The sequence below is a fragment of the Miniopterus natalensis genome, chromosome 2 (genome assembly GCF_054644295.1).
Source record: "Miniopterus natalensis isolate mMinNat1 chromosome 2, mMinNat1.hap1, whole genome shotgun sequence".
Classification (NCBI taxonomy): Eukaryota; Metazoa; Chordata; class Mammalia; order Chiroptera; family Miniopteridae; genus Miniopterus; species Miniopterus natalensis.
In genome coordinates this window covers 86,737,208-86,763,110 of record NC_142082.1, presented here as the reverse complement: position 1 = coordinate 86,763,110, position 25,903 = coordinate 86,737,208, and the positions used below count along the sequence as shown (strand labels likewise).

Here is a 25,903-nt window from a genome sequence, read left to right as displayed (position 1 = left end):
AATTGCAGTTTTATATCCCACATATGAGTGAAATCATATGATTCTTAGCTTTTCATGACTGACTTATTTCACTTGGCATAATATCCTCAAGGGCCATCCATGTTGTTGCAAATGGCAGTATTTCATCCTTGTTTATGGCTGAGTAGTATTCCATTGTGTACCTGTACCACATCTTCTTTACCCAGTTCTCTATTGCAGAAAACTTTGGTTGTTTCCATGTCTTGGCCACAGTGAATACTGCTACAATGAACATAGGGGTGCATTTATCTTTGCAAATACATGTTTTAGAGTTTTCCAGGTATATACTCAGGAGAGGGATTACTGGGTGATACAGCAGCTCTATGCTTAATGTTTTTAGGAATCACCAGACTGCTTTCCATAGTGGTTGTACAAGTCTATGTTCCCACCAGCAGTGAATGAGGGTTCCCTTTTCTCCACAACCTGTCCAACACTTGTTATGGCTTGTCTTGTTGATAATAGCCACTCGAACAGGTATGAGATGGTATCCCATTGTAGTTTTCATATACATTTCCCTAATTGCTAGTGAAGTTGAACATCTTTTCATATATCTATTGACTGCTCGTGTGTATTCTTGGGAAAGGTGTTTATTTGGGTCCTCTGCCCACTTTTTGCTTCAGTTGTTTGTTTGGTGTTGAGCTTTATGAGTTCTTTATATATTTTGGAAATTAAACCTTTGTCAGAGCTGTTGGCAAATATCATCTCCAATCTTGTTGGCTCCCGCTTTGTTTTGTTGTCAGTTTCTTTTGCTGTGCAGAAGCCTTTTAGTTTGATATAGTTCCCTTCATTTATTTTTGCCTTTACTTCCCTTGCCTTTGAGGTCGGGTTCATAAAATGTTCTCTATGACCAAGGTCCATATGTTTGGTACCTACGTTTTCTTCTATGTAACTTATTGTTTAGGATCTCACATTTAGTTCTTTGATCCATTTTGAGTTGATTTTTGTAAATGGGGAAAAGCTGTAATCCAGTTTAATTCTTCTGAATATGGCTTTCCAGTTTTCCCAGCACCATTTATTGAAGAGACTGTCTTTACTGCATTGTGTGTTTCTGGCTCCTTTGTCAGAAATTATCTGCCGATATACATGTGGTTTTATATCTGGGCTCTCTATTCTGTTCCACTGATCTGTGTGTCTGTTTCTGTGCCAATACCATCTGCTTTGATTATATCATAGCCTTGTAGTTTAATTTGAAGTCAGGTAATGTGATGCTTCCAGATTCATTCTTTTTTTTGTCAGGATTGGTTTGGCTATTCTGGGTTTTTTGTGGTTCCATACAAATCTGATGATTTCTCATTTTATTTCTTAAAAGAATGACATTGGTATTTTGATGGGAATTGCATTAAATCTGTATACTGCTTTGGGTAATATGGCCATTTTAACCATGTTGATTCTTCCAATCCATGAACGTGGGATATTTTTCCATTTTGTTGTGTCTTTTTCAGTCTCTCTTAATAATGCTTTGTAATTTTCAGCACATAGCTCTTTCACATTCTTTGTTAAGTTTATTCCTAGGTATTTTATTCTTTTGGTTGCAATTGCAAAAGGAATTGTTTCTTTCATTTCTTTTTCTGAAGTTTTGTTGTTAGTATACAAGAATGCAATGGATTTTTGTACATTGATTTTGTATCCTGCACCTCTACTATATTTGTTTATTGTTTCTAATAGTTTTTTGGTGAGGTCTATAGGGATTTCTATAACAGAATCATGTCATCCACAAAAAGTGACAGTTTTCCTTCCTCCTTTCCTATTTGGATGCCTTTTATTTATTTCTCTTGCCTTACTGCTCTGTCTAGAACTCTCAGAACTATGTTGAATAAGAGTGGTGAGAGTGGACATCCTTGTCTTATTCCTGATCTTAGAGGAAAACCTTTCAGGTTTTTTTTTGTTTTGTTTTGTTTTTCCTTTCTTAATTTTTGCAAGTTTGATTCCTGGTCAGGGTACATGCCCAAGTTATAGGCTCGATCACCAACAGGGAGTGTGCAAGAGGCAGCCAATTGATGTTGACATTTCTCTCTTATTGACATTTCTATCTCTCTCTCCTTCTCCATTCCTCTCTCTCTAAAAATCATTTAAAACACACACACACACACACATATATTTTGGTTAACATGGAAGAAATAGGTGTTATTTATTTATTTATTTATTTATTTATTTATTTATTTATTTATTTATTATTTTTTAAAGTTTCTTTATCTTTATTGTTGAGAATATTACAGATGTCTCCTTTTTATCCCCACTGATCCCCTCCACCTCACATCCATCCCACCCACAGGCTTTCCCCAAACCAATGTCTGTGTCAGTGGGTTATGGTTATAAACAAATAAGTTCTTTGATTAATCTCTCCCTACCCACACCCCCCTCTCAACCTTCCCTCTGAGATCCCTCAGTCTGTTCCATGCTTCTATGTCTCTGGATCCACTTTGTTCATCAGTTTATTTTGTTTATTATATTCCACATATAAGTGAGATCATGTGGTACTTGTCTTTCTCTGACTGCTTATTCACTTAGCATAATACTGTCTAGTTCCCTCCATGCTGTGCCAAAGGATAAAATATCCTTCCTTGTTACAGCTGCATAGTATTCCATGGTATAAATGTGCCACAGCTTTTTTATCCACTCATCTACTGATGAGCACTTGGGCTGTTTCCAGATCTTAGCTATTGTAAATTGGGCTGCTGTGAACATAGGGGTGCATAAGTTCTTTGTGACTGCTGTTTTGGTTTCTTAGGATATATTCCTAGAAGTGGGATCACTGGGTCAAATGGCAGGTTAATTTTTAATCTTTTGAGGAAACTCTATACTGCTTTCCATAGTGGCTTCACCAGTCTGCATTCCCACCAGCAGTGTACTAATGTGCCTTTTTCTCCACACTCTCGCCACCACTGTAGTTTCTTGAATTGTTGATGGTAGCCATTCTGACAGGTGTGAAGTGATACCTCATTGTGGTTTTAATTTGCATCTCTCTGATGATTAGTGACATTGAGCATTTTTTCATATGTCTCTTAGCCATTTGTATGTCCTCTTTGGAGAAGTGTATAATTAGGCCCTTTGCCCATTTTTTAATTGGATTGTTTGTCTTCATTTTGTTAAGTGTGAGTTCTTAATGTATTTTGAATATTAACCCTTTATTCGATGTATCATTGGGAAATATGCTCTGCCATAGAGTGGGCTCCCTTTTTGTTTTGTTGATGGTTTCTTTTGCTGTGCTTTTTATTTTGATGCAGTCCCATTTGTTTATTTTCTCCTTAGTTTCTCTTGCCCTAGGAAATGTATCAGGAAACATATTGCAATGAGAGATGTCTGAGATTTTGCTGCCTATGTTTCCCTCCAGCATTTTTATGGTTTCATGTCTTACATCTAAGTCTTCTATCCATTTTGAGTTTATTTTTGTGTATGGCATATGTTGGTGGTCTAGTTTCATTTTTTGCATGTACCTGTCCTATTTTCCAAACACCCATCACTGAAAAGACTGTCTTTACTCCATTATATGTTCTTGCCTCCTTTATCAAATATTAATTGATCATGAGGACATGGGTCAATTTCTGGGTTCTCTGTTCTGTTCCACTGATCTATATGTCTCTTCTTGTGCCAGTACCAGGCTGTTTTGATTACAGTGGATTTGTAGTATAACGTGATATCTGGTATTGTGATCCCTCCAACTTTGTTCTTTCTCAAGACAGTCGTGGCTATTCAGGTGTTTTTTGGTTCCATATACATTTTTGAAGTGTGTGTTCTAGATCTGTGAAATATGCTGTTGATATTTTAATAGGGATTGCATTGAATTTATAGATTGCTTTGGGTAGTATGGACATTTTAATGATGTTAATTCTTCCAATCCATGAACATGGTATATTTTTCCATTTGTTTATATCTTCCTCTATTTCTTTTTTCAATGTTCTGTAGTTTTCTGAATAAAGGTCTTTTACATCTTTGGTTAAGTTTATTCCTAGGTATCTTATTTTTTTAGTTGCAATGGTAAATGGTATTTTTTTTTAGTTTCTCTTTCTGAGAGTTCATTATTGGTGTATAAAAATGCCATCAATTTCTGGGTGTAAATTTTGTATCCTGCTACCTTGCTGAATTCATTTTTTAAATCTAGTAGATTTTTTGTGGAGTCTTTAGGATTCTCTATGTACAATATCATGTCATCTGCAAATAATGACAGTTTTGTTTCCTCCTTTCCAATAAGGATGCCTTTTAACTTTTCTTCTTGTCTGATCGCTGTGGCTAGGACTTCCAGTACTAAGTTGAATGAGAGTGGACACCCTTATCTTGTTCCTGTTCTTAGGGGAAATGGTTTTAGTTTTTGCCCGTTGAGTATGATGTTGGCTGTAGGATTGTCATATATAACCTTTATTATGTTGAGGTATGATCCCTCTATTCCCACTTTGCTGAGAGTTTTTATCAGAAATGGGTGTTGGAGTGTACTGAATGCTTTCCCTGCATCTATGGATATGATCATGTGATTTTTTTCTTTCAGTTTGTTTATGTGATATATCACGTTTATTTCTTTGAGAACACTGTACTAGCCTTGCACTCCTGGAATAAATACCACTTGGTATGGTGTATGATCATTTTAGTATATTCCTGGCTCCTATTTCCTAATATTTTGTTGAGGATTTTAGCATCTACATTCATCAGGGATGTTGGTTTGTAATTCTCTTTCTTTGTAGTGTCTTTATCTGGTTTTGGAATTAGGCTAATGCTGGCCTCATAAAAAGAGTTTGGAATTGTTCCTTCCTCTTGGATTTTTTGAAATAGTTTGGGGAGGACAGGTGTTAATTCTTCTTTGAATGTTTGGTAAAACTCCCCAGTGAAGTCATCTGGGCCAAGGCTTTTGTGTGCTGGGAGCCCTTTGATTACTGTTTCACCTTCATCAGCACTTATTGGCCTATTTAGGCTTTCTGACTCTTCCTGATTGAGCTTTGGAAGGTTGTATTTTTCTAGGAATTCATCCATTTCGTCCAGGTTGTCCAGCTTGGTGGCATATAGTTGAACATAGTATTTTCTTACAATCCTTTGTATTTCTGTTGTGTCAGGTGTTATTTCACCTCTTTTCTTTCTGATTTTGTTTATTTGGGTCCTCTCTCTGTTTCTTGATGAGCCTGGCTAAAAGTTCATCAATCTTGTTTACCTTTTCAAAGAATCAGCTCTTGGTTTCATTGATCTTTGTATTTCTTTTAGTCTGTATATCATTTATTTCTGCTCTGATCTTTATTTTTTCTTTCCTTCTATTTACTCTGGGCTTTTCTTATTTTTCTCTTTCTAAGTGTTTAAGTTGTAATGTTAGAGAGTCTATTAGAACTTTTTCTTGTTTTTTGAGATAGGCTTGTAGTACTATGAACTTCCCTCTCAGGACTGCTTTCATTGTGTCCCATAGATTTGGAGTTGTGTGTTCATTTTCATTTTTTTTCCAGGAAGATTTTTTTTTGTTTTTTAATCTCTTTGGTAACCCATTAATTATTTAAAAACATGCTTTTCAGTTTCCATTTGTTTTAATGTTTTTCAGTGTTTTTTATTGTAGTTGATTTCTAATTTCATGCCACTGTGATCCGAGAGGATGCTTGATATTTTAGTCTTCTTGAACTTGTAGATACTTGTTTTGTGTCCTAACATGTAGTCTATCTTTGAGAATGTCCCATGTGCTCTTGAGAAGAAAGTATATTCTGCAGCTTTGGGTAAGAATGTTCTGTAATTGTCAATTAAATTCATCTGATCTAGTGTATCATTTAGGGTCACTGTTTCCTTGTTGATTTTTTTGTCTGGAATTCCTATCCAGTGAAGTCAGTGGGATGTTAAAGTCCCCTAGTATGACTGTATTGCTGTCGATCTCTCCCTTAAAGTCCTCTAGAAGTTTTTTTTTAAATAAATTTAGGTGTTCCTATATTAGGTGCATATATGTTTATCAGGGTTATAAATTCTTGTTGGATTCATCCCTTTAGTATTATGTATTGACCTTTCTCGTCTCTCCTTATGGTTTTCATTTTGAAGTCTATTTTTTCTGATATGAGTAGTGGTACCCCAGCTTTTTTTTCATTTCCATTTGCATGGAAATTTTTTCCATCCCTTCACTCTCATCCTGTATGAGTCTTTTGTTCAGAGATGGGTTTCTTGTAGACAGTATATATTTGGGTCATGTTTTCTTATCCATTCAGCCACTCTATATCTTTTTATTGAGGTATTTGATCCATTTACATTTAAGGTTATTATTGAAAGATACTTATCTACTGCCATTTTGTTTCTTTATACCTATGTTTCCCATTCTCTTTATTTCTACTTCTAATTATAGCAGTCCCTTTCATATTTCCTGTAATGTTGGTTTTGTAGTGATAAAGTCTTTTAACCTTTTTTTCGAGGAAGATCTTTATTTCACTATCCATCTTGATTGATAAAATTGCTGGATAGAGTAATCTTGGTTTCGGATTCTTCTTTTGCATTACCTTGAATACTTCATGCCATTTCCTTCTGGCCTGTAGAGTTTCTGATGAGAAGTCAGATGACAGCCTTATGGGGATTCCTTTGTAGATAACAGATTGCTTTTCTCTAGCTTCCTTTAAGATTCTCCCTTTGTCTTGGATTCTCGGCATTTTAATTATGATGTGTCTGAGTGTGAGCCTCTTTGGATTCTTCTTGCTTGGGACTCTCTGTGCCCCCATAACTTGTGTGCCTTTTTCCTTGACCAGGTTACAAAAGTTTTCTGCCATTATTTCATCAAACAGGTTCTCTAAACCCTGCTTACTTTCGACTGCCTCTGGCACTCCTATAATACCAATATTGTTACATTTCATGCTGTCCCACAGCTCCCTTAGACTGTCCTCCTGTTTTTTAATTGTTTTTTGTTTTTGGGTCTCTGACTGAGTGATTTTTTTCTACCCTGTCTTCTAATTCACTGATCTGAACCTCAGCTTCCTCTAATCTGTTGTTTATTCCTTCCAATGTATTCTTTATTTCTGCTATGTTATTCATTTTTCACAGTGTCAATATCTTTTTTCATGCTATAACCATCCTTACAATCAGTATTCTGAACTCTGTGTCTGAGAGACTGCTTATCCGCATTTCATTTGGCTCTTTTTCTGGAGACTTCTCTTGTTCTTTCATTTTGTTCTTGTTTTTGGTCTCCCCCGTTTTGGCTACTTTTTGGGGTTTGTTTTTAAGTGTTAGGTAGATATGCTAGGACCTTCAGTCTTTTGGGAGGGTCTCTGGTACAGGTCAATTTCAGACGCAGTTTGTGACTGGCGCTGAGTACCCTGTTTGGGGTTATCAACAACCCCAGGCTTGAGGTCTCCACTGCTGGGCTGGTTGCGTTTGGACAGGATGAAGATGCACACCACAGTCTGCTTTTCTAAGGCCTGGGTCCCAAAACAGATCAGGCAGAGATTCAAAAGCACCCTGAGGTCTGCCTCTGCCTGCAGACTGATTAATCTGATTCTCTTAATAAGCCTCTGGCTCTAGAAGCTCCACAGGGTGGGACAGCTGGTTGTTCTCAGTCTCTTAAAAAGCTTCAGGCTGTAGAAACTCCTCTGGGCAGGGCAAGAGGCTCTGCAGCAGGGTGTGGACAATTGCTTCCCCTCCTCAGGCAATAGCCAAAAATTTGCCTCCGGAGAAATATGTCCCCCACAGTCTGGGGGAATGACTCCCAGACTCTCACCACAGAGCTCCAGTCCACTCCACTCCCCCTCCGCCAGAGTCCAAGGTGAGTGGCTGCACACAAAATGTTGTGTGTTGGCCCTTTAAGAGGGTGCCTGCATTTCCAGCTGCCTCTCCCTTGCAGACAGAAACCCTGCTGCTTTTCACAGCCAGATGTTGTGTGGGCACCTTTCTCAGTTCTGGTGCTCTTGGCTGGGAAGCCCATGCTGGGGTTTAGGACCCAGAGTCCTCAGTGAGAACTCCCCACAGCTGAGATATCCCTCTGGACCTTCAGTTGCTGCCTGTGGAAGCCCATCCAGCCCTCTCACATCCGCACTTTCTACCAGGCTCTATGCGATCTCCACTTTTCCTCCTTGGTTATGAGGGTGCTCCCCAGCTAGTCTTTAGTTGGTTTTCAGGATCGCTTTTCTGTTTTAGTTGTAAATCCAGATTGGTCCCAGGACAGTGTCAGTGTAGCATCCACTCAGTCTTCTGCCATTGTGGATCTCCCCAGTTTTTCACCATTGAATGTGATATTATCTGAGGGGTTATCATAGATGGCCTTTATTATGTTAAGGTACTTTCCTTCTATTCCTATTTTATTGAGTGTTTTAATCATAAATGGATGTTGTATCTTATCAAATGCTTTTTCTGCATCTATTGATAAGATCATGTGATTTTTATCTTTTGTTTTGTTAGGGTGGTGTATTACAGTGATTGATTACGTATGTTGAACAATCCTTGTGCCCCTGGAATAAACCCCACTTGATCATGATGTATTATTTTTTTGATTTACTGCTGTATTCGATTTGCTAGTATTTCGTTTAGGATTTTTGCATCTGTATTCATCAGAGATACTGATTTTTAGTTTTCTTTTTTTGTGTTATCCTTGCCAGATTTTGGTATTAGGGTTATATTGACCTCATAAAATGTGTTAGAAAGTATTGCCTCTTCTTCAACTTATTGGAAGAGTTTGAGAAGGATAGGTTTTCAATCATGTTTGAACGTTTGGTAGAATTCACTAGTAAAGCCATCTAGTCTTGGACTTTTATTTTTGGTACATTTTTTATGGTTGTTTCAGTTTCCTCCCTGCTGACTGGTCTATTTAGATTTTCCAATTCTTCATGATTTAGTCCAAGAAGGTTATATATTTATAGGAACTTATCCATCTCTCCTAGGTTATTGAATTTGGTGGCACATAGTTTTTCATAATATTCTATTATGATCCTTTGTATATCTGTGATGTCTGTGGTGACTTCACCTCTCATTTCTGATTTTGTTTATATCGACCTTTTCTCATTTTTCTTTTTTCTTTATTTTTAAAATATGTTTTAATTTATTTTATTGAGAGGAACGGAGAGGGAAAGAGAGAGAGAAACATCAATGATGAGAGAGAATCATTGATCAGCAGCCTCCCGGATGCCCCCTACTGGAGATCGAGCCCCCCAACCTGGCCATGTGCTCTGGCTGGGAATTGTACTGTGATAGCCTGGATCATAGACCAATGCTCAACCTTTGAGCCACAGCAGCCGTGGTCTTTTCCCTTTTTTCCTTAGTGAGTCTAACCAGGGGTTTGTCAATTTTATTAAGCATTTTAAAGAACCAACTCTTTGTTTTATCATTATTTTTGTATAGAATTCAAAAATTTCATTGAATTCTGCTCTAATTTTTATGATTTCCTTTCTTCTGCTGACTTTGGGTTGCTTTTGCTCATCTTCTAGTTCTATAAGATGTGATGTTAGGTTATTTACTTGGAATTTCTTTTGTTTCTTGAGACAGATCTGTAATGATATAAACTTCCCTCTTATTACTGCTTTTTCTGCATCCTAGAAGTTTTGATATGTTGTATTGTCATTCTCATTTGTCTCTATCTATCTCTTGATGTCATTTTTTATTTCTTCTTGACCCAGTCATTTTCTAGTAGTATGTTGTTTAATCTCCATGTGTTTATGGGTTTCTTTACTTCCCTTTTGCAGTTGCTTTCTGATTTCAAGGCATTGTGGTCAAAGAATATGCTTGGTAAAATTTCAATCTTCTTGAATTTGTTGATGCTAGTTCTGTGACCCAACATATGGTCTATCCTTGATAATGTTCCATGTGCGCTGGAAGAATGTATAATCTCAGTTCTAGAATGAAAGTCTTTGTAAATGTCAATTATGTCCATTTGGTGTAGTGTGTCATTTAAGGCTGATATTTCTTTATTGATTTTCTGTTCAGTTGAACTGTCTAGAGCTGTCAATGGAGTATTAATGTCTTCAACTATGATTGTGTTTTGATCTGTTTCTCCCTTTAGCTCTGTCAGTAGCTGCTTTATATATTTCAGTGCTCCCCGGTTGGGTACATCTATATTAAGAAGTGTTATGTTTTCTTGATGTAGCATCCCCTTTATCATTACAAAGTGTCCATCTTTGTCTCTTGTTATCTTTGTTGTCTTGAAATCTATTTTGTCAGATATAAGTATGGCTACACCTGCTTTTCAGCGGATGTTATTTGCTTGGAGAATCATTTTCCACCCTTTTACTTTGAATCTAACTTTGTCTTTGCAGCTTAGCTGTGTCTCTTGTAGGCAGAACATGGTTGGGTTTTGTTTTTCGATCCAGTCTGCTACCCTGTGCCTCTTTATTGGTGAATTCTGACCATTTACATTTAGGGTAATTATTGATGTATGAGGATTCCCTGTAGCCATTTTATCTTTTGTTTTCTGGTAGCTCTGTGCTTCCATTGGTTCTTTTCCTTTGTACTTCTCTCTGTTTTCATTTGGTGGTGTTTCATACTTCTTTCCTCTGCATCCTCCTTTTTGAGCTATGTGTCGTCGTTTGGAGATTTTTGTGTGTGGTTACCATTAGATTTATAAAAAATAAAGTTGTGTATATACAATAATTCTTGTTTTGAGTGCATCTGATGTTCATCCTCCTTTGCCAGTTCACACCTCTCTCCCTCTCCCTTTATGTTTTTGTTGTAACAAATTAGCCCTGTTTATGCTGTAAGTTTTTGGCGATCTTACTCATAGTGTTGTGACTTTATGTTCTTTGTTTTAGGTAGAACAAATAACTCCTTTGAGTATTTCCTGCAATGGAGGTTTTCTGGTGATAAAATCTCTCAGCTTCTGTATGTCTGGGAATGCCTTTATTTCTCCTTCATATTTAAAGGACAATTTTGCTGGATAAATTTTTTGTCGCTGGTAATTTCTCTCTTTCAAATGTTTAATATTTGGTTTCACACTCTTCTGATTTGTAGAGTTTCTGCTGAGAAGTCAGATGAAATTCTGATAGGTTTTCCTTTGTAGGTAACTTCTTTCTTTTCCCTGGCTGCTTTGAGAATTTTTTTCTTTGTCATTGTTTTTTGACAGTTTTAATACAATGTGCGTTGGAAAGGGACTCTTTGAATTGATGTAACTAGGTGTTCTGTTTGCTTCTTGGATTTGGGGATCTAATTCTTCCCATAGGCTTGGTAAATTCTCATCCACTATTTGTTTGAATAGACTCTCTGTTCCCCCTTCCCTCTCTTCTTCATCAGGAATGCCTATTATTCTAATATTGCTGTTTCTGATGGAGTCAGATAGTTCTTGTAGAGCTCTTCCATTTTTCTTTATGCTCAGGTCTCTCTCTTCTTCTGTCAGCATCATTTCTAGATTTCTGTCTTCAATATCACTAATTCTTTCCTCCATCTGAATGGCTCTGTTTTCTATGCTCAGTAGCTCATTCCTAATCTCCTTAAATGAGTGCTTCATTTCCAGGATTTCTGATAGGTTCTTTTTTAAAGTTTCAATATCTTTGGTAAAGTATTGATTTTGTTCATTGATTTGTTTTCTGAGGGCACTGAATTGCCCTCCTATATTTTCTCTCATCTCATGGAGTATTTTCAGAGCTGCAATCTTGAATTCTATGTCATTTATATCACATATTTCCATGTGGGCCAACTTGCTTTCTAGGGATTTTTCCATTTTCTCTGTGATCATCCTTGTTGCCGTGGTTATTCATAGTACTTGCTACCCTCCTTTGTCTAGGCATAAATATCCCTTCTATACCAGCGTTCCCTGAAGAGGTCTTTCTACTATTTTCCAGCAGATGTCACTGAATCACAAGATTTTTTTACCATTGTGATCTCCCAGACTTGACCTCTGCAGCTTCTTTAAGACAGTACAGCCATGCCTCTTAGGGGTGGGGTTTGTTTTGCCCTCACCATAATGGTGACCCTGGACCTCCACAGAATCCAGCCCCAAGCACCAAACCGGGAATCAGTTACAGAAGGAAACAACAGTTCCACTGCAACAGCCCTTGGTTTTCAGATAAAATGTTCATTGGCCCGACACCGAGGCAATGGGAGGTTTTGGCAGTCCATGGGGCCGCAGGGCTCTGTAGTTCTGTTTCTTTGTCAGAAACACCCCTGTGTGACAGTGGAAAGCCACGTCACAAAACCGTGCCCTCTGTCAGGCATCTGCTGGCTCAGTCACTGCTCACTCTGTTTGCCCTGCTGGACTGCCCCTGCAGCTTTCTGTTCGTCCCACCAAAAGAAGCATCTGCTACTGCCAGCTTCCTCCCCTCTCTTGACCCTGCCACAAAGTCCCAGCTGCAGGGCTGCATCTGTGGCCACTGTCTGAGCTTTCCTTCCATCTTGTCTCCTCGCTTATTCCTGGTTGCCCACCTTTAGATGTTTCAGTGCACGGGTCTCTCAGGTGTTCCTCTATATTGAGTAGGGAATTCTTTGTTGAATTATAGTTAAAATTTACATGGGGTTCATTACACCATTCTCTCTACTTTTGTAAGAAAAATAAAGTTTTCCATACCATTCTAACACACCTTTAGTAGAGCGGTACTTCTTAAGCTTTAATGTCTCAAATAAGTCAGCTGGGATCTCCTTAAATGCATTATCTAATTTAGTAGGTTGGGGAGGCCTGAGAGTCTGAAGTTCAAAGAAATTCCCAGGTGTTGCTGATACCTGTGGTCTATGGACCACATTTGAGTAGCAAGGAGATAGAAAATCATGGCACCAGATAATTACTAACTTAGGTAGGTCATAAGATGGAGTTTCTCGGTCATCATTTGGTAAGCAAAAATCACATAATTTTTTATTAATATGTAAAAATTGATAAGAAAAAATATTCATTATCATGCTTAAAGTAATCACTTAGCCCATTGAGCTCATCTATAAAAAATGTGTCTAGATTATGATGTAAGTCAAGACTTAAGGCAATTCAAATAATATCTAATAGACAACAGATCTAGTGTTTACATATTAAGAAAATCTTTGCACCAGAACTGTTCTGTCATGTTTCTGCTCAGAGGCTGTCATGATAAAGCTTATTATCAATTACTGCTTTACAAGTATTTTCTCAACCAGAGATCCGAAGCTGTCAAAGAATGTCAATTTAAAGTCTGACATAGAGAAGAAAATTATCTGTTATTCTGACCTCTAATTTCTTGACATTTTAATGCCATAATTGCTGTGGTTAGTGCTGCTTCATGATTTCACCTGTCAAGGAAGAACGAATCAATAACCTTAAATCATTTCTTAAATTTTAGCTCTAACATCAAAGCTCAAAATGTGAGATTTTTTTTTTTTTTTTTTACAAAAGGGACATTCATACATCAGATATATCTCTTTTAAATCAGTGTTTAATATAAGGATTTAAAAGAAACGTCTTCCTTAGGCTAGTTGGAGTTTAGTGTAAGATAACTGTAATGAGCCTTCCTTTGATTTTATTTATGTGAAATGTAGTGATCTCAGCATTTAAAAATACTAAGATAAATATCACAAAATAAAGAGAATATATTTAGTTCAGTACAAGGGTTAACATTCTGAACACTGCTTTTTTCCCAAGAGCTTATGTCCGACCATTTAGGTAGGTATCAACTCTTTCAAGTCACAGCACCACAGGGGAGACCTCCAGGAAGTCTATGTTGATGGTTTGATAAAGGTGTTGTGCATCCCAGAGGGCCTCCTCACAGGGGTACTGTGTATGTAACGGGGCACAGATGACTACCGAACAATGAATATGCTATACTTCATTCCACTTCTCTACATGGCTCTTTCTTCTGACAGTATATGCTAAGTGCTTTTATATTGGGAAACGTATGTTCTATATTATCCCTCCTTTATAGAGAGAGCAACTGAGGTGGAGTGAGATTAATCACTTGGCCACATTAGATAGCTCACAGGATTCGGCTGGGTTCTCCTCTGCTGCAGGTTCTTAAATGTTAGTGAACTTTTGTTGTGGGAATATGTTAGGTTGGTGGTAGAGGAGATAAGGGTAGGGAGTGGGGAGAGAGAAAATTAGCTCATATCCCATGAGATCATTTAATTTGTTGATACATTTAATCTGCTGAGTTGACAAAGGTCCATAGGGTCAGGGTAAACATCTCCGCTGGTCTATGTTGGCTGGGGGAAGGAAGATAACAAGTGTTCTAGGTACATGCTTCCTCACCCAGTACTCTGAAAAATAAGAGTTATTGGGTCTGGGAGGCAAGCATGGAGCCTAGGGAGGGAGGACACATATCACCAAAATAATTCTCAGAGTTTCTCTAATAGAACCTCAGTATTCAGCAGTGATGTGCTAGAGGAGAGTCCTGAACTAAAGTACCCTAGCACTCAACTGTCTGCATCACTAGGGGTCATCAGGAGCAGTACGTAACATATTGATCTGATCATCTATACAATAAGCAAAAATTTGGGTTGAACCACTCCCACTCAAATGAAAAATTTTACATTACAAATTTTCATGTAATGATTTATTAGAAAGTTTTACAGTTTGACAATTAAGACCTATGCATTGTTTCTTTCACTATCCAGAGCAATGGTGCAGTATTTTGTAGAAGCAGATTTTTTTTTATAGGATTCAAATCATAAACACTATACCCATGTAAAGAAAGTCACAGTTCTGATTCCATTTTCTTTTAATGCTCTCATTAACCTCTTTTCCCTCCTCTCATTTAAATATAAAAAATCTGCTATTTTTCTGTCAATTTTAATGCCACCTTGCACTTTCATTACATGCAATATGCTTAAAATATTTGTATTTGTCCAAGAGGATTAACTTGCAACTTCTTTATAAGAACAGAACCTTATAATGGATAAAAATATATAATAAAATATTCGGGAGCAAAATTGACTACAATATTTAAAAGTCAAAAAATAATTTGGAGTTGGTTTTGGAATCAAATAAGAAGCTATTCTAATAATTTTCTTTTGTTATGATTCTAAGGTATTAGATCTAAAAGGAGAATATAATTTGTAAGGAGTTTATAGAACTGGGCATGTGTTAAGCAAAGGTGTATTGTTAAGAGAATAATTAAGCTCAGAATTATCTCCTACAAAATAATCTTATTACAGTTTGAACACAACTGGGGAGATACTAAATTAGGTGATTGTAATGTTTTGTAGAGAAAATCCCCTATTTCCACAACTAATTTCATTATATCTGGCTTCTCTCTCATTCATTTATTATCTGTCTCTATCTCTTACTCCCAGCGTCAGGCAATAATTCTACTTCCTTGTGAACACAATATGATATAATATTCTACTTAATGCCATGCTTGAAATGTGTTCTTTGAATATTAGTCAAAAGGGTCCAATGATCAGTGATCATGAAGCACCTTCCCTTCTATTTCCTCTTCTTGGCTTGAAGCCATACAAATAAAGTCATTTTTTTAAAAAAATAAAAGTATGCAGGAAATAACTTTATGGATGCGCATCATTCTTGTAGAATTTTATTTTTCCAAATCTACAAATTTCCCATCTCTAAAATAAAAAGTAAAAGAATTAAAAAAGCATTCCACTGAATGGAAATGTACAAATGATTACTTGTTTTGCATAGAGCAGATGGCAGATATCTGGTAGAAGGAACACTGAAATAGAGCATCCTTGCAGAGACACTTATGTAGCAGCTGTTGCATGTTCACTCTTTTCACCTATCTGAAATCATTTTGTGCAATGTGGAAGTGATTTAAATAATATTTTATCTGAATATTTTCACTAAAAATACTTAGGCAAATACTATAACACAGGAATTTTTAATTGGTGTGCTGTAAGAATTTTTAAAACATGCAATACCTGACTATTTAGTTAGAGGCACTGACCTCTTTCCCTTAGATTGTTAAATAAAAAAGTGACAACAGCCAACACAATACTGCCTGTATGAAGTCAAAATTATACCTATTTTTTGTCAGATCTGCAAAAAATATATATTTTTGTGTATGCTGCACAATTTTAGTAATTAGTTTATGTGTGCCATGAAATTAAAAAGGTTGAAAATTGCTACTGTAATATATAATTCCCAACTGTTAGCTATAAAATTTCAGGGTGAGAACATATGGGAATAAAATACTACAGCCTCATTGATACATTTTTTGAGTATTCTGCCTAGGTTATAATTTTGCTTTTATTAAAAAACACACACAGGAAGATTATTTTTATGTGAACTATTATATTTAAATATTCAACTAGGTTTCACTAATAACACACATAAGGTATTAAGCATTTTAATGAAGATGCTGAAGTAAATGAAATTAGGGTATTGGAGTGCATTATGAAATTAGGATATTGGAGTGCATTATATATGTCTGCAATTCAAACAGGAACAACACGCTGGTCTCATTATTGGTTTTGATAGATAACATTCATTTTTCCACATTTGTTAAGGATTGAAAATTATATTTTGTAAAAATTTATGTTGAAAGAAAATTTATACAGAAAGAGCTAGAAACTCACATTTGTTTTTGAGGGATGGCATATTTTTTTGGAAAAATATGGAACTGAACACCTACCTCCCTGAGCACAGGGTCAGTGATACTATCCAGGTTCACAGAGCCTTCGTAGGTTAAGTAGTGAAAAACATTCAGAGCACGAACTGCTTCTGGTCCTCGCTGTTTGTAGCCAAATATAAGGTCAATCCACTGATGGAGTTGGCAAGAAACAAATTCACTTTCCAAGGCCTGAAATGAGTCAAGAAAAGAAAATGAGAGTTTGTATAAACTTAGTAAAGCACTCTATCCTTTTCTTACTTTGAAATATTCTATATAAATAAGCAGGATATGTTCTTTACATTCCTATATTTTATCTATATTAGATCTTCTGCTCCTAGAAATGGCAAAATACAACCTCTAATAAAAAATAAACCTAAAAATTTTCTTTCTTAAATGCTTAACTCTTCACTCCATTACCTATACAACATAAATTCATGCTGCAATGAACATAGGGCTGCATATATCTTTTTGGATTAGTGTCTTTGTTTTCTTCAGATAAATACTCAGAAGTGGAATTCCTGGGTCATATGATAGTTCTATTTTGTTAAGGTGATTTGTTTTAATATGTTTTTATTGATTTCAGAGAGAAAAAGGGAAAGGGAGAGAGAGATATAGAAACATCAATGATGCCAGAAAATAATCGATTGGCTGCCTCCTGCACACCATGAACTGGGGATTGAGCCCTCCAACCCAGGCATGTGCCCTGACCAGGAATCGAAACGTGACCTCCTGGTTCATGGGTCAACGCTCGACCACTGCCAGGTGATAGTTCTATTTTTAATTTTTTGAGAAATCTACACACTGTTTTCCATAGTGCCTACATTAATTTACAATCCTACCAACAGTGTACAAGGGTTCCCTTTTCTCCACATCCTCACCAGCACTTGATATTTGTTGACTTTTTGATAATAGCCATTCTGACTAGCCTGAGGTGGTATCTCACTGTAGTTTTGATTTGCATTTCTTTGATAATTGATGATGTTGACCATCTTTTCATATATGACTGTTGGCCATCTGTATGTCCTCTTTAGAGAAATGACTATTCAGATCTTCTGCCCATTTTTTAATTAGATTGTTTGTTTTTTTGGTGCTAAGTTGTATGTTTTCCTTATATATTTTAGATATTAACCCCTTATCAGATGTATCATTTGTGAGTATCTTCTCTCATTCAGTAGGTTGTCTTTTCATTTTGTTGGTTTCCTTTGTTGTGCAAAACTTTTTATTTTGATGTAGTCCCATTTGTTTATTTTTTTGCCCTTGCCCAAGGAAACATATCCAAAAAGATATTGCTAAAACTGATGTCAAAGTGTTCACTACCTATAATTTCTTCTAGAAGTTCTATAGTTTAAGGTTTTACATTTAAGTACTTTATTCACTTTGAGCTTATTTTTGTACATGGTATAAGAAAGTGGTCCAATTTCTTTTTTTCCACATATCTGTCCATTTTTCCCTACACCATTTATTGAATAGACTGTCTTTACTCCATTTTATATCCTTGTCTCCTTTGTGGTAGATTGACCATGTAAGTGAGGATTTATTTCTGGGCTCTCTGGCTGTCTATTATATTCCATTGATCTACATACCTGCTTTTATGCCAGTACTATACTGTTTTGATTACTGTAGTTTTGTAGTATAGTTTGAAAACAGGGCATGTGATACCACCTACTTTGTTCTTTCTCAAAAGAATTTTTGGTTTTTTTTGGTTATGTGGGGTCTTTTGTGGTTGCATACAAATTTTAGCATTAGTTGTTTTAATTCTTGGAACAATCACATTAGTATTTTAGTAGGGATTGCATTATTCGGTTTATTGCTTTAGGTAGTAAAGGCATTTTAAAAATATTGATCTTTCGAATTCATGAGCAAGGTATATCCTTCCATTTATTTTTATCCCCTTCTATTGCTTTCTTCAGTGTCATACAGTTTTCAGAATACAGGACTTTCACATCTTTGGTTAAATTTATTACTATTTTATGCTTTTTGATGCAATTGTAAATGTCATTGTTTTCTTAATTTATCCTCCTGATCCTTCATTATTGGTGTAACAAATGCAACAGATTTCTGTTTATTGATTCCACATCCTGTAATGTAACCTAATTAATTTGTTAGGATAGTTTTTGGTGAAGTCTTTAGGATTTTCAGTTTCATCTGCAAATAAGAGTTTTACTTCTTACTTGGTCATGGTGTATAATCCTTTCAATGTATTATTGAATTTAGTTTGCTAATATTTTGTTGAGAATTTTAACATTTATGTTCATTAGTAATACTAGCCTGTAATTTTCCTTTTTTATTGTCTTTGTCTGGTTTTCATATCAGGGTAATGCTGGCTTCATAGAATGAGTTTGGAAGCATTCCTTCCTTTTCAAATTTTTGAAATAATTTAAGAAGAATAGGTATTAATTATTCTTTAATTGTTTGGTAGAATTCACCTGTGAAGCCATCAGGTCCTGGACTTTTAGTTGCTGGGTCTTTTGTTTACTGCTTTGATTTCATTGTTAGTAATCCATCTGCTTGGATTTTGTAGTTCTTCCTTGTTCAGCCTTGGAAAGTTACATACTTCTAAAAATTTATCCAGTTCTTCTCAAATGTTGAATTTATTGGCATATACTTGTTCATAGTATTCTTTTATGAGTCTTTGCATTTCTATGGTGTTGTTCATAACTTCTCCTCTTTCATTTATGATTTTACTTATTTAGGTTCTCCCTATTTTTTTCTTGATGAGTCTGGCTAAAGATTTGTCAATTTTCTTTATCATTTCAAAGAAATAGCTCTTATTTTTTTATTGTTTTTTTTTTTTTTTTTTTTTTCCCCAGTTTCTATTTTGCTTATTTCTTCTCTGATCTTAACTATTTCCTCCCTTCTGTTTACTTTGGGTTTTGTTTGTTCTTCTTTTAAAAAAATTCTTGCTTTCAGACATTCAAAAAATATATATTTATTTATTTGTAATCTTCACCCAAGGAGATGTTTTTTTATTTATTTGAAAGAAAGAGAGAGAGAGAGAGAGAGAAAGAGAGAGAGAGAGAGAGAGAGAGAGAGAAACATTAATATGAGAAAGAAACATTGATCGGCTGCCTACCATATGCACTCCAACCTAGGGAACAAACCCACAATCTAGGTATGTGCCCTGACTGGGGATTGCCTGCAACCTTTTGGTGTACTAGATGATACTCCAACCAACTGAGCAACCTGGCCAGGGCTGTTCTTTTTCTAGTTCCTTTAGGTGTAAAGTTAGATTATTTATTAGGGATTTTCTTATTTCTTAAGGTAGGCCTGTATAGCTATGACCTTTCCTCTTACAACTGCTTTTGCTGTATCCCATACATTTTGTAAAGTTGTGTTTTCATTTTCACTTGTTTCAAGATTGTTTTCCATTTCCTGTTTGATTTCCTCTTTGAAGCATGTTGTTTAGTCTCCATACATTTATGTTTTTCCAGTTTTCTTCCTGTAGTTGACTTCTAGAGTCATGCCATTGCTGTCAGAAAAGATGCTTAATATGATTTCAACCTTCTTGAATTTATTGAGGCTTGTTTTGTAGATTTACATGTGCTCTTACCTATAGAATATTCCATATACCCTTGAAAAAAATATGTAATCTGCAGTTTGGGTATGAAATGCTCTATAAATATCTATTAAGTTAATCCATTATAATGTGACATTTAAGGCCATTATTTCCTTATTTTCTGTGTGGATAATCTATCCATTGATGTGGGACAGTAAAATCCCCTACTATTATTATATTAGTGTTGATTTCTCCTTTTATATCAATTAATAATTGCTTTATATATTTAGGTGCTCCTATTTTGAGTGCATAGATGTGCATGATTGTTATATTTTCTTCTTGGATTGACCCCTTTTAAATTATGTAATGTCCTTCTTTGTCTTTTTTTACATTTTTTTGTTTTAAAGTCTTTTCATCTGATGAGTATTTTTACCCAAGCTTTCTTTACATTTATTTTGCATGGAATAGCTTTTTCCATCCCCTCATTTTCAGTCTGCATGTGTCTTTTGATTTGAAGTAAATCTTTTGTAAGCAGCATATAGATGGGTCATGTTTTTAAATTTGCTCCATCACCCTATATCTTTACACTAGCCTCTTTTTCATGATTATATTGAAGTTATAGCTATTATCCAGTGAAAGAGTCAACTATTTTAAAAAAAGACAACATAGTTGTTTTAAATGTTTATTTGGGGAGGGAGCCTAAATTATTCTATTACTTGATTGCTTACTGGGTGTGTAATACAGAGGACTAGCTTCCATTCCTACCAGTACCATCCAAGTCTTAGCTCTCTCACTGCTTTCCATATGTAAAAGACTTCAACTTCTTTCTCTCATCTAGCCCATCTTGCACCCTGCTGTGGAACAGACCTATGAAACCATCATGCTCATACTGTAATCCTCTATTTCAAATCTTCCAAGGTTCCTCCTAGCATAACATACTTAGTGTAAACTTTACCTGACCCCTCAAACATTGATCCTAACCTCCCCTACTATTCTTAGGACTTCTTAATATACAGTATATCTTTGGCTCCAGGAGCACAGAAAATTCACAGCCTCAGGCACACAGCAGTAGGTACAATCATTAAGCCTTTGTTGCTCTTTTCTCTTTAGGATGAAAGCATTTCATCTTCCTGCTTCTTTTTCAAATCATATCCACCCTTCTTACTTAAATCCAGTGTTTGTTTTCTGAGTTATCCAGCTCACAGTCTATGAATTCTTCCATGAATTTCCATGATACATCATCATCAGTACCCTCCTGTTTAATATAGTAAGATAATGTATACAAATTTACTTGTGAAAATTAATTTACATATAAATTTCAAAGTGCTATAAAAAGGATTGTTGTGGGGTGTTTTGTTTTTTTTTTTTACCAATTAGCACTTCATTGTTTCAATTAGGATATAAGCATTTTGAAGATAGAAACAGTATCTAATGCTTCTTTTGCATTCCCATAGCTCCAAACCTAGCATTAAGTATAATTTTTTAGTAAATATTTATTGGTTGATTAAGCAATGAGAAAGATGTATTGGCCATGAGAAAGGAAGAAAAGAAATGTCAGGAAGTGAGAGCAGGGGTGGCAAAAAAGCTCATTTATTCATTCATCAAATGTTAATAATTATATGCTATGTGCCAGACGCTATTCCAGATCCTAGGATAACAGCAGTAAATAAAAGACACCAAAATCACTGCCAGAGGGTTTACATTGGGGGGGGGGGGGGCGCGACAAAACCCAAGATAATTAGTAAGATACAGAGTATGTCACAAGGTGATATGTGCTAAGGAAAAGAGAAAACCAGAAAAGAAAATTAAGGAGTATGGATGGATGGGGTGGGACTGCTAATTTAGAGGCAATGCTCAGAGAAGGCTTCCTTGAGTTTGTGACAATTAAAAACTACAATGAGGAAGTGAACTATAAGAACATCTGGGAAAAGAGAATTTAAAACAGAGGGAACAAACATTCATTCATCATTCATTCATTCATTATGGAACAACGATTATGTGCCAGGCAGTGTTTTAGACCCTGGGGATACTGGGATAAAAAAGACAAATTTTTTTTTTATTGCTTTTTTAAAAAAATTTTATTTTATTTTTGTTTCAAATATTACAGATGTCCCTTTTTCTACCCAATGACCCATTCCACCCTATCCCATCCCCCTCCCCCGTCCCTCTTCCTGCCATTGTCTGTGTCCTTGGGTTGTGCGTATATGCATATAAATTCTTTGGTTAATCTCTCCCCCTCCACTCACCCGCCCAAGACGAAAAATTTCTAAACTCCAGAAACACATCCTACTGAAATGCAAATACACATGGTGTATGTAGTCTAATCTCTCTCCAGCTCCAAATTACTGACCACCTACCATATTTCAGACACTGGCCTTAGAGGATACATAGATAAGTAAGCATTCCATGTCCTCAAAAAAATCACAGTCTAGTGCAAGATAAACATGCTGACTTGGTCTTTTGCTGCTATTGGAATTTCTGCTGGAAGTCAAAGTGGAAATAGGCACTAAACCCCACCCCCACCCCATTTCTAGTGGAAATTATTAAATTTAGTGGGTCTATCTGTGCTGCTCCAGCTCTCACCACTCTGCACACTTGTCCCCCACCCTTACCCGGTTCTGTAAGACAGAGAAATGTGAGGGCAAATGGTCACTACTAACAAGTTGCAGAATATTGGGTCTAACTTCAAAATACATCCAGAATCAATTAATTTCTTACTATCTGAATTGATTAATTTCTTACTACCTTCAGTGCTACCAACCTGCTCCAAGCCACCATCATCTCTTACAAAACCTCCTGACAGATATGCCTGATTCTACCCTGTGCCTCCACAGTTCATTGCCAACACTGCAGCCAGAGTGGTCCTTTCAATTCCACTCTTAGGTATATGCACAAAGGAACTGGAAATGCGTAGTCAAATAAAACTTGTACATGAATGTTCATAGAATAAACATTGTATAATAATCATTATAATACTAATATAACATTATTATTATTCTGTAATAATGAACATAGAGTATTCACTATTCACAATAGCCAGAAAGTAGAAACAACCTAAATATTAGTTCAACTGATGAACCAATAAACCAAACGTGGTGCATTCATAGAGTGGAATGTTATTCAGTGATAAAAAGGAATGAAGTACTGATACATGGTACTATAGGGATGGACCTTGCAAACATCATGCTAAGTGAAAGAAGCCAGTCATAAAAGGCTACATAGTATATGATTCCCATTTATATGAAATCTCCAGAATAGGCAAATATATAGAAACAGAAAGTGGATTACTGGTTGCTTCAGGCATGGGTGAAGAGGTGCTAAAGAGTATGAAAATATCTTAGTGGTGATGAAAATGTTCATAATTGACTGTTTTGATGGTTGCATATATCTGTGACTGTAATGAAAACCAGTGAAGTACACACTTAAAATGGGTGAGTTGTATTGTATTTGAGTTCTATCTCAATAAAGCTATTTTAAAAAATAAAAATAAATAAGCCAGTCAGAGAAAGAAAAGTACCACATGATCTCACTTATATGTGGAATATAATAAACAAAATAAACTGATGAACAAAGTGGATCCAGAGACATAGAAGCATGGAACAGACTGAGGGATCTCAGAAGGGAAGGTGGGGAGGTGAGTGTGGGTGGGGAGAGATTAATTAAAGAACTTATAAGCATAATCCATGATCACAGACATTGGTATGGGGAAAGCCTGGGGGTGGGATGGATGGGATCAGTGCGGATAAAAAGGGGACATCTGTAATTATTCTCAACAATAAAGATAAAGAAACTTAAAAAAAGGAAAAAAGAAAAAATAGACCCATTTGAGCAAATCTGAAAATATCAGCATGTATTCAAAAAATAAATAAATAAAAAATAAATAAGTAAAAGAAAATAAAAAAGAAAAATATAATAGAGGAATAAATAATATTGCAAGAATAAACAGTTTTTGCATACTCACAATTGTAAGCCTACTTTTGCTCAGTCCTATATATAAAAATCTAGCTAAATATAATTTGTCAAAATATTTCATATATCCTGTAAACTTTCAAGCAAGATGAAAAGGGGAAAATGTCTGTGGATGCTTTCTCACTATTAATAGGGAAGAAAATCCATGTATAACAATGCACTTTAATGAAACTATTTGCCACAATGATGGCTCTCTAAATCTCTTATGTGAACATTCAGTTATTCCCTTTACTTTCATTCTTAGTGAACCAGTCATCTTTATAGTCAAATCAACCTATCTGAGTATGGGGAGGAATTAATCAAGTTGACCATACTCCCTGCCCCATCTTAGCCTCAAATGATTTATCTCATCATTCTACCACCTGTGAATATAGATTTTAACTTATTCAAATTGCTGTTTTCCAAGAAAACATTCTTAATTAGAGTAATAATTCAGGGTGAAATAAAAGGTAAAACCACACCAATAATGTGAGCAGGGCAATTTTAATATAATGAACTGTTAATTAGTTAACTATGAAGAGAACTAAACAAGCAAATAATAAATAAATAAATAAATAAATAAATAAATAAATAAATAATAAATAAATAGAAAGAAAAAGAAAATAAGTAAGATCATGACACTTTTTTGCTCAAAGCATGGCAATGACTCTCCATTTCAGTGAGATTAAAAATGCAAAGTGCTTTTGATGGCCTTCAAGGTTCAGTCCTCCCTCCTCCTGTGTGCATCATGCTCATTCCACCCTAACCCAGTGGCTTACTTGCCAACTACGCTGTCCACGCCACAAATGTTCCTCTGCCTGCAATGCTTTTTGCCCGAGTCACCTGGTTCACTCTCCCACATCTTTCAGGCCTTAGTTCAAGTTTCACCTTTGCAGCAAGGCGATCCTGGCCACCCTCCTTGTTTTCCTGATCCTTTTCCCTTGCACTACTACTTTTTTCCATAGTATTGATCACCTTTTAGGATACTATATATTTTACTTATTTATTTACTCTTTATTGTCTGTCTCCCTTTGATCAAAAGTAATCTCTGTGATGGTAGCATCTTTGTTCACCAGTGCACTGCAAACATGCACACAATCCCTGGGATGCTCACTAATGATCTGTGAACTGAGTAGATTACACCACCTCTCAGTGCTTACTGTAACTGTGTTAATTGTCTGTGTTCCTAACTGGAGTGTGAGTTCCTTCCATCTACTAATTGTGCTACTCATGCTCCTGTTCCCAGAACCCATAGCATTATGAAGTGTGCCATAAGCCCTTATGACTTAATTACTGAGATAAATGAAGGAATTTCTCTACCGTAGCTTTACTTAGAGTAGGATCCATGTCCAATTCTTCCTTGCGTTTTCCATCATAACTTGCTCAGAGCTGGCTCTCAATAAAGGTCTAGCTAATGAACAAATGCCATTTCAGAGATAAGTAGGACATTGATGCTCCAAGAGAGGAGAATACCTTATTTGTCCAAAGTGTCAAGGCAGACAGGTGGTAGAGCAGGCACTCACACACAAGGTATCAATCTCAATATTTTAATATGCTGTAAAATACTTCCAAAAATTTTTATGTTATACTATTGTTTAAAATTCTTTTTCTGAGCAAAGTATTTTTTAGTGTAATTTACTCCAAATGCAAATTTTTACCTATTATAAAAAGAACTTTTTCTTTAAAATACAAAAATCTTATAAAGGTTGTAAGAGAGTAAAAGCAAAACCACATTGAACTTCCTCTGCCTCAGTGCACTGTGCTCTGCTCTGCAGACCAAGGATGTCCATCCTGCATTTGGCTCTGCAGTACCAGGACCTGTGGGTTGAGGGCTGATGGAGATTATTAGTGTACATCCATGAAAGGCCTTTTTCCAAAACAAATTTTAAAAAGGTAAGATTATGACTGATGAACCCAGAATTAGGGTAATGTTATCAGAGATACTTTCTATTTCTGTCTTTTATGAAGAGGTCAGATTATAATCATGTTAGAACTGAGCACAGTGCTTTATAAATGTTTCATGAGTGAGTTGTTCATAATCAACCTAGCTTGGTATAGATAAAATAAACCAATT

At 35.9% G+C, this 25,903-nt stretch overlaps 1 protein-coding gene across 5 annotated transcripts in view; it reads right to left on the bottom strand.

Moving 5' to 3' along the window:
• The window catches only part of NBEA (neurobeachin), an 816,964-nt gene that overhangs the window by 37,527 nt on the left and 753,534 nt on the right, over positions 1–25,903 (bottom strand). For all 5 annotated transcript variants that reach the window (XM_016197269.2, XM_016197275.2, XM_087814370.1 and 2 more), the window contains one exon: positions 16,407–16,574. In XM_016197269.2, the coding sequence (XP_016052755.2) occupies positions 16,407–16,574 (168 nt within the window). The remainder of the gene's footprint in view (positions 1–16,406; positions 16,575–25,903) is intronic.